At 38.9% G+C, this 10,100-nt stretch overlaps 1 protein-coding gene across 1 annotated transcript in view; it reads right to left on the bottom strand.

Annotated features, from left to right (window-relative positions):
* Positions 1-97: 97 nt before the first annotated feature.
* The window catches only part of LOC118413798 (synaptic vesicular amine transporter-like), a 21,051-nt gene continuing 11,048 nt past the window's right edge, over positions 98-10,100 (bottom strand). Inside the window, exons 4-6 of the mRNA XM_035817331.1 lie at positions 5,859-5,954; positions 2,034-2,112; positions 98-284 (exon numbers count right to left, since the gene is read on the bottom strand). Coding sequence (XP_035673224.1) covers positions 98-284; positions 2,034-2,112; positions 5,859-5,954 — 362 coding nt within the window. The remainder of the gene's footprint in view (positions 285-2,033; positions 2,113-5,858; positions 5,955-10,100) is intronic.

Raw genomic sequence — 10,100 nt, 5'->3', positions numbered from 1 at the left:
ATCAGAAGGATATAACACACATAACAAGACGGAAAATAGCGTTCCCGTCGAAGGTGAACCCCCCGATTTATATGTTTCCTAACTTAGATCCGTTTTGTTAAAGAAGGTCACCAGATTGCAATGTTTTCAAAATATCGAAGTAAATTTCAAAATATTGTACCACCCGTCGACTCGAAAAACCTAAACATCCCGTAGATATAGGTGAACTAGCGTTATATCTAGCAGTACCTACCACAAAGGAAAAGATCCCGACCAGCAGCATCCCCAACAAGGCACACAGCCATCTAAAAGAAAAACACGAAATGTACGTTTTCCTGATTGTTTTTCTAAATGTTTAACATATATGAACAACTATTAGTATCGTATACAAGTTAAATACATGAGAAGCACTGAAATGTAAAAACACGATTCGAAAGACTGCTTTAAGACGGTGGCTGTAAAATCTTGGTTTAATCTTGAGATACTGAAGTGATAAAAATGCAAAAAAAATGCAAACAAGATTGGCGATAAAAGCATAATTTCAATACCGCCGATTGTCTTTTTCAGACAGGTGAACAACGACAACGACAAACGAAACCTGCAAAATAATTGACTGGATGTTCCTGATAATGAAATTCTTTCTTTTTCACTGTCAACAGGATACTCCTGTCATGTAGATATTTTTCCTGCGGGTTCCGAGACAGCATCTAGCTTGTCTGGTAATTGAATAGGGATATGAAGGGTATAGAGCAGCCCCTTCCTAAAAAATAAGGACATGTTTTACACGTACATGTGATGGCCCAGCACCTAAAAACATTGTAACAGCCACACACAGTTTTAGTAACAGGTACACATAAGGAATTCTCTGAGGATTGTAACCACAGAGACAGCAATCTTCTTTGGTTACAAACTGTCAACTGGTCTTGAGTAACTAGCTCTTGAGTGATGGTGGAGGGGGCTGAAGCTTGCATGACCCCAACTTCCTGCCATTAAAATTCCTCAGGACTAACTTCTCACATTGCAAACATGCCTGTGGAACACATGTGGCTGACTGTCCATTTATCTAGGACAAATGCCTGGGGGAGCTTACATGACCCAAATTCCTGCCATTAAAATTCTTCCGGACTAACTTCTCACATTGCAAACGTGCCTGTGGACTGACATTCCTGTGGAAAAATGCCTGTGCAATTCCTAGAATTTTTGCAGACTGAACACAATAATATACCATTTGGTTCGCCCCTGAGGCGTCGCCAAAAACAAATAAAGTAATAGGCAGTTCGGCACGCTCTGGGTTGTTGGGGAGGGGGGCGGCCTCTGCCTCCAGACATGTTTTCTACATGTGTGAAGCTTCAGATTAAAGCACTGGACCAGCGGCAACCTGAATTGTTCATTGGCAACTCAGCGTTCAGCAGTGGTTGCCCACTTGGGAACTTAAAAAAAAATTTGGAACCCTGAACAAAATTATTTACGTGCATCTATTCTGACAATTTTGTTACTTACTGGTTCGTTGCAAAGTATATTGCTAAAGTCATTTTCAAGTGCTATTATGCAACTTAGCTTTTATTCAGTAGTTTTTATATATAGGTATGAAATTATTTTGAGATTATATTTCTGTGAAGTTGTCAAGGTTGTCGTCGACTTCCGATGGACGAACATCATGCCTTTCTGTACCATTTTGTTGGATATACTCCATATACATTGGATGCAAATTACAAAGTAGTAGCTAAGGCCAATAACGGTGGTCCTAAAAAATACAACAGACACCATCTGTGTGCGACATAAATGTATGTATACCAATGATGAATCAATCGAACAACCAGTTAATCAATCAATTGATCCAAAAAGGAGCTTTCAGAAAATAGGTCACATTTCCCGGTCGGGCAGTTTGGGTGAAGACAAAAGCGCTATGAAAAACAATAAAACGTGCGACACGTAGAAAATAGTAATTTGTATAATTTGTCTTTATTTATTGATATTAACTGATACGATTTGGTCCTACAAACACACCGAGCGAGCAACGGGATGTGAGCCTTGCGTTAGAAAGGGTCACTGACCTTCCCATCCTGTGTGCCAGGTTACCAAATAAGGCAGTCCCAATCAGATAGGAGATGCTGGCGGGTAGGAACGCTACACCTGAAAAAAGGAGAATAACTATGTCGATTATGCGTTTACGAGAGTTAGCAATATTCAAGGGCAATTTAATTTCTACAACTAGATAAAAAGAAATTTACTTTCGGATGTTTCGAGTGACATCCATTACTTTTATCCGTTACAAAGATGAACTGGTACAACAATGCATTGAATACAAATACGTAATTTTTGCAGATATGTGACGTAATTTACAAGTAAAGACATTTTAATATAATTTACATCTGATTCAATACAAAATGTGTTACATATGAGTGAAATTTGCCTGCGATTCTTATAATGGATCTGTATTTTTTTAAAGTTAAATGTACATGTACAGACTGTTCCCAGAGCCCAAGCGCACTGGCTAGCTCCTCGGCTCCATGGCCAACATCCCACCGAGAAAATTTTAAGGGTTTACTCAGGTGGTCTGCGGCAAAACTTTCAGATCAACACAAAAAGGAGTTTCTACCAGAGAAACTTCGCCGGCAAGCTGTAGGGATAATATTTTTTGCACGGGGAGTTTGGCCACCAAAGGGTTTAGTGAACGAGCAAGCCTTATAACTGGACAGTTGTTGACGGTATAATGTATGGAAACTTGGGCTGGGTACTGGTACACTATACCGGTACAAAACCGTTTTTGGCGACGCCTGATGGGCGAGCCTAATAGTATAGTGAGCGACCGTTTGCAAAGAATTCCAAAACTGTACAGGAATGTCAGGAATGCCAAAGTCCGCGCATGCGTAGTTGCATCATGCCGGACTTAACCATTACCTCCACTGAGTAAGAGAATATTGATAGATATATATTATGCAAAATAAAGACCCAATTTGCATAATTAATGAGAAAATGCTTTAATGTCATTGTCATTGTGGTAAGCTGGAGAAGATGATCAACTGATATGATTTATGTAAATGAGGGTCTATTTTGTAAAATCGATGAGAAGCATTTACATTATTGGTTCACCCTTCACTCACAAGAGAACCCCTTTTGACAGCAATGCTCTCTGAACATTAATCGCCAGGCGAATGGAATACGACTATTAAAACCCAATAATAACAACAATCTTTAATACTTATAAACAATAAAACCGTCGCCATGGCAATAATTTTAATTGCCACACTTTTTCTTATTGGATAGGTGGAGAAAAATCGGATCTGTAAAAATACGTCGAGCCGGATGGCGGACCTACTAGAAAATAAAGAGGTTAATCGGCAGAAATTGACATGTTTGGGGGATTATAGATTGAAGAAAATAATAAGAGCGAAGTACAGTACAGTTCGTTGACGTTGTAATTTCTGCCAAGTTTTACTGTCTCTTGTATAGTGGCAGTTTCATTAGATTTAGACATATCTATTAGGATTATTCATTGTTGGTTGCGACTTGTACAGATGGATCCTGTTACACACCCTTTGCAAGCTGATGCTCGTTCGTTTCAACATAACTCTATTGCAAATAGTCGTCACAGTAGAAGATCATTGTTACAACGTGTAAAAGAAATATTAGATTGTAGTGGATACTCATAATTGTTCAATTCATGTAGATCACCCTGTGACACTAAATCTGTATGTACAATGTTAAAGTCTAGACTTTATGATATGTATATCCAGACATTCTGTCATAATTTGAGTATTGATACCGGTAAGTTAAGGTTTTACAAGACATGTGAGACAGCGTACACTATGGAAAATATTTAGAACTAGATGATTTTGATCTGCACTGTGCTATTAGTAAAATTAGAATTAGTGCCCACCCCCTTGAAATAGAAAAAGGGCGATATAAGAAGTTACCCGTGTATGAACGAACTTGTAAATATTGTACGTTAGATATGGTAGAAGACGAAACACATTTTATCTCAAACTGCCCCTTCTATGATCAAGAGAGAAAGGAGCTCTTAAAAGAAGCCACCAAATTTTATCCTAATATCTCCACGTTTATAGACAAAAAGAAAACTACTCTCCTTTTAACGTCGCAAAACCCACACATTACAGAAAAAGTGGAATCTTTCGTCTTCCACTGTCTCAGAAAAAGAAGTCAAACCCAATAAGTTACATCTTTAACCAGTTTAAGTTAGACTAGAGTAGTCGCTTTGTATACTTTTTACCATTATGTATGTCATTTTTGTCACTTGCTAATTGCAAGAATTTGCCCTCGGGCAAGAATTTACAATAAAACTTATATAAAACTTATATGTTAACTTTGTAGGAATTCAAAACGCCAGTAGGACTCAAATACTCCACCAAACAGATTTCTTTGCAGCGGAATGGACCATTGTTCTGAGTATTGTGCATTCACAGGTTTTCACATACTAAATCAGGTTCAGTTTCAGATCTGGACCGGGACCTGATCCTTTGGACCTGAACCGGACCTGGACCCGAATTTTCTGTACTGGTACCCAGCCCTAATGGCAAAGCAACGAACACCAATCATTATAGTTGAGTGATATCTGGCGTTGCCCTTTCTGGTTAAATAAGTTACGCTTTGTATGGGTTATTATTAGATAAGCACTACTTAAAAAGTTCTACATTTGTTTTTGCTTTTTCAGACAAGTGAAAATGTTATACATGCATATACAGATAAGTGGATTTTTTTCAGGGAAATCAAAACATGTATGCATTGATTTTGTAACTCGGTGTTTGAAACTCGTTGTGAACGTTGAGATGACGTATATAATGCATAATTTTCCGTTTGGGCCTCACCAAACCAGACACACACTTTCAAGTATAGATGATGAAAAATTTTTATAAGTTGTTGGAAATGAATAAGAAAAAAACGATGGTAGGATTTTTGAAATGTTCCTATTGCGGATACAAATATACGCCTTGGGTCCAAATGGACCCATGGGACGTACGGCTCGGATTGGGGTTATAACTACGCACCACTACTACCTCCTTTTCACACAGGTCTTGGGACACCTTACTACCTTGGCCGTCTGACCCATGAGCCTCTACTCACAGAGCAGATTAAACATATCACATCTACTTGCATCCTCTTTGTGTACGTAAGAGGAATTAAAGTAGGTTTGCCAGTAGTATTAGTGCACACACCAATTCTTCCGCGACAGGGACCCGAGATAGTGTGCGACAAAAATGTGACGAAAGGGTCTCGAGGGTCTGGGTTTGAGTTCAAATTTGAGTGTCTGGGTTTGAGTTCGCATAAAGCATGTAAATGTGTAAGTCATTTGCATAACATTTACAAAAGCTCTAAGTATTTCATGCAGTTATGTTTTCGCCAGACTCTAATTTGTGAAGGTGAGCGTATTTCTGTTTATATAATCACTTATGTTTACTTTTAGGATAAAAGGCAATAGGATAAAAGGCGAGTACCAAAACACACCAGCATCAGCAAATGTACAATATTGTACATATAAACCATAACTCTGTCGCCATGGCAATGAATTTTCATTGCCACACTTTTTTTACATGTGATATCGCTTACCGCTGCTGAATCAATTGTCTCGTCGGATTAAGGTTGCTGTATGGATAAGAAATCATCTTCAACGGCGTTTGTCACCGATTTCCTTTTACACTACAGCAGCGTCACGTATTCTGCAACGCGACGTAGAATCAGCTATTATTTTCCCCGGGGAAGGTGACAGTCACAGATGCGTAGACCAGGTAAAAACATTTGGTTGTGTACAAAGACCTTGGCATTTTGTGTAAAATTGACATGCTTCACTCTTTATTTCACTGACGCCCATGTGACGATTTTACACAAAAAAGATGTAATTTAAATTTGAATACGCAACCAACCGAGCTGCCATTGGCCCACGTCCATGGTGTCCATCATCCAGATCGGCAGGGAGGGCTCCAGCATTGCGATGGACATGTTGGCAAAGCAGATGGTTCCTTTGGAATACAAAACGCATATACGTCATACTAAGCCCTATATGATGTAATAATACGCCATACAAAGGTTTTTACTACCTATCATGTCTGGATAAGGACTTCCTCTCTAGCTTAGATAGGGGCTTTTTAACGTACGGCATTTTGGCTCTTTAGACACGTTCTCCCTACAAATTAACAATAAAATGAACTGTAAATTTCTTTTCACCTGTGCGTGCTTACCTGTAGAATCCACGAGCAACATAGATACCTTCCTTGATAAATCAGGAAAATCAAATCATAATAGAGCATAACAAAACAGCTCGGTATAACCAATGTTTTTATCATAGGGGATTTCAATGCGCGCCATTGTTGTGTGATTTTGCCATGAATGTAACTTCCACTAAATCGACTTTGACCTACTTCCTAGGGTTACATTTTCGTACCTATGTGAATTATAGGTCAACTTCGTTGCTTGGTCACTGCGTCTGTTCCCACACAATGTATGGTAGTATCTTAGAAATCTGCGTACTGTGTAATTTTGTTTTATCTGAACATTTTCCCTTATGGGTATCATTAATGTCAACTTACGACTATTCAAGGTGTAGACTGAACCTTTAATTTCAGTCAAGGCATTTAAGTGCATGGTTGCTGAGATATCATCAACTTGCACTTCGGCACCTAGGGTAATTGTCGGCGCCGTTCAAGGCCTATCTGAGGGGCCGCAAACTGGTCTTATTAGCGGGACAAATTTACTATTCTGGTTGTGTGTTGTTTTGAATATGGGCGGGGATTGACGATCCATATTCTAACGTTCTATGTGACTTGAGTCTATGTTTGGAGTAAATTAGGGTTGAAACGGGGGGGGGGGGGGGGGTAGTCGAGAGAGCTTTCAGCCACACTTATCCCTATAATTAACCATGCGGGGCGGTCTTTATTTGGGGCCGTTGCCATGGGGGCGGGTCTGACGATAACAAAAGTGATACAGTTCAAGTTAGTCAACATCAATTCCTGACACATCTGCCGGATTCAATTATGTTGCACATCCCTAGGGAATTTCCACTGTGGTTCGGAAGGTGTCATGACACATTGTTTCGCCAATAAGGTTTACATGGTTAAGGACACTAGAGTTAAGAGGTTCAAATCCTCAAACTTTATAGCAGGGTTCACAAGAAATGAACAAGCATATAATATATTGAGGTTGGGGTATAGAGTCCATTCCAAGACACCATGAGGGTTTTTAGGCAATATTTATAATCAGTCATTATTATTTTTAATATCAAGTTTATTGCAAATTCTTGCCCGTGGGCTAATTGCAGTTAACATAAAAGATTCAGACAATGTAAGATACAAAAACACAAGTGGCTACTCTAGTCTAAATCTAGTAAAAGCTAACTCTAGATCCTGGGTTGTTGGGTTCGACTCCTTTTTTGAAGACAGTGGAAGACGAAAGATCCCACCTTTTTTATTATGTGTGGGTTTTGTGATGTTAGAAGGAGAACTGATTTCTTTTTGTCGGTGAATGTGAGGAAGTTTGGGTGGAATTTGATGGTCTCTTTGAACAGCTCTTTTCTTTCTTTATTATAGAGAGAGCAGTTTGACATAAAATGTATTTCGTCTTCCACCGCGTTTGACGTACACTGTTTGCACGTTCTTTCACACACGGATAGCCTCTTGTACCGCCCTCTCTCAATTTCGAGAGGGTGGGCACTAATTCTAATTTTGCTGATTGCCGAGCGTAAATCAAAATTATCTAATTCTAAGTATTTTTCCATAGTATGTGTTGTTTTACAGGTCTTATAAAACCTTAGCTTACCAGTATCTATACTCAAGTTATGGCGAGAGGTTTGGATAAACATATCAGAGATTCTACATCTTATCGTTGTACATATAGATCTGATATCACTAAGTGAGTTACATGAATACAAAAGGTAGGAGTGGCCACTACCATCTAAAATTTCTTTCACTCGTTGTAACAAGGTTCTTCTACGACTATTAGAAATAGATTTATGTTGATACAGAAGGGCATCAGCTTGTAACAAATGTCTTTGAGGATCCATTTGTAATAAGCGTAGCCAGTAACGAATAACACGCACAGATATATCTAAGTCTAAAGGAAATCTGCCAAGCTCTGCTCTAGAAGCTAAATTACTACAATTTCTGGAAACTCCAAGTATATTCTTACAAAAGCGGTGATGCGAAATTTCAATTGGGGAGTTGTCATTAATAGACTCTGTGCCCCAAATTTCACACCCATATAGGAGAATTGGCTTTATACAAGAATCAAATATTTTTAGCAAGCACTTTGGCGAGACAGATGAGCGAATGAGAGATTTCAAACTATACATAGCTTTACGAGCTTTGAGTGAAAGTTGTTTTTTGGTCAGGGAGAAACTTCCCGACGATGTAATAGTCAGGCCTAGGTAGCAGTAAGAAGGTACTATGTCCAGAGTGTCTTGATCAAATACGAATGTTTGGTTTCGGAAGGATCGGCCTGATTTGTTGAAAATCATAACTTTAGTTTTCTTAAGATTAACTTGGAGTTTCCATTTCTTACAGAAGGCACTTAATCTGTTGAGCGCGCATTGCAACCCTTTATCTGATTCAGAAAATATAACCACATCGTCTGCATATAACAAGCACGATACAAATAAATTATGTAGAGATGGTGGTTCACATTCGGCATTATCAAGTACATGAACGAGGTCATTAATGAATAGGTTGAACAATGTAGGACTTAAATTGCAGCCTTGTCTAACGCCTTTTTTGGTTACAAATGGAGGCGTTAGACCGGACTCGGTTTTTACACACGTCTGGGGTTTAGTGTACATACATTTAATTAGCTTGTAAAAGTTACCCCCAATTCCCGAGTTTAGCAGTTTGAAACGAAGACCCTCTCTCCAAACGGAGTCGAAGGCTTTTTTAAAATCGATAAAACATGAATAAATGCGTTTGTTTTCGGAAAGGTGTTTACTTAACAGCGAGTCCAGGACAAATAAGTTATCATTCGTGCCAAATTCTTTTCTAAAGCCGGCTTGGTTTGGGGAGATAAGATTATTTTCGTCTAGAAATGTGGTTAGGCGCGTGTTTAGTATTGATGTAAATAGCTTGGCAAGACAACTAGTGACTGAAATTCCTCTGTAGTTGCCGGGGTCGTCTTTTGCCCCGCCTTTATGAATGGCAACAATGTGGCTGGTACACCAGTCTTGGGGAAAGTAACCAGAAGACAAGAATAAGTTAAAAAGTTTCGATAGCGGTTCTATGAGAATATGTGACGAACATTTTAACATCTCATTACGAATGAGGTCACCACCTGAAGCTTTCCCGTTTTTCAGGTTAGAGATAGCTTGTTTAATTTCGTCTTTATTAATTGGTTCATCCAATGAATTACAATGTGCATTTTGAAGCTTGTCTTCTAGATTCAATATTTCTCTTTGTATTTGAATTTCAAAAGCATTAGGTAATATAGGCAGGTTAGTGGTGGAATCCTCGCCGTAAAGGCTACTAAAATGGGAATGTAGACTTTCGTCGGAGATTATTTCATGGTTGCGTGTTTGATCTTTAGATTTGTATTCTTTTAGTAATGACCAAAATGCTGATGGGTTGGCCCCCGAGAACGAGTTCAGTTGGTTTAAGATATTGTTTTTGTAGTCTTTCTTTGTTCTGCGGATAAGTCTAATGTACTGTTTTTTTTGGATAAAGTATGCGCCTCTTATGTGAGGGTCTCTGGGATGTTTAGATAGTAATTTGCAGATATTTTGTAGTTTGTGTTTAGCTGAAGCGCAAGTCTGGTTAAACCATTTTTTCTTATTTAGTTGTTTCGGGCAGAGCTGTCTTTTTGCTTTAGTGCAGCGTAAGGACAGGGACTTTTGACCGGCTTCCTGTATTGGCGTGACAAAGTCATGAAGTGCTAGCTCTAACGACTCTGGAGATGGTTCGTAGCTTTTGCGAATGAAAGAACTCATGCTAGATGAAAATGATGTCGAATTAAGCGTTTCCATAAATTTTTCTTTTGAGTCAGTGCTCCAGACAAATTTGCGGTAAGGACTGGTTCTGAGTTTAGTTTTCTTCTTTTGGTAAGCTAAGGGGTTTCCTTCTATGATTAGAGAAAGTTTGCAGTGGTCGGATAATGGTGATAGTGAATGTACATGGAAGAAGGGAGATTTGCGG

This window comes from Branchiostoma floridae, chromosome 4 (assembly GCF_000003815.2).
Source record: "Branchiostoma floridae strain S238N-H82 chromosome 4, Bfl_VNyyK, whole genome shotgun sequence".
Lineage (NCBI taxonomy): Eukaryota > Metazoa > Chordata > Leptocardii > Amphioxiformes > Branchiostomatidae > Branchiostoma > Branchiostoma floridae.
Note: the sequence above shows the minus strand (reverse complement) of the source record. Positions and strands in the feature narration are given on the sequence as shown.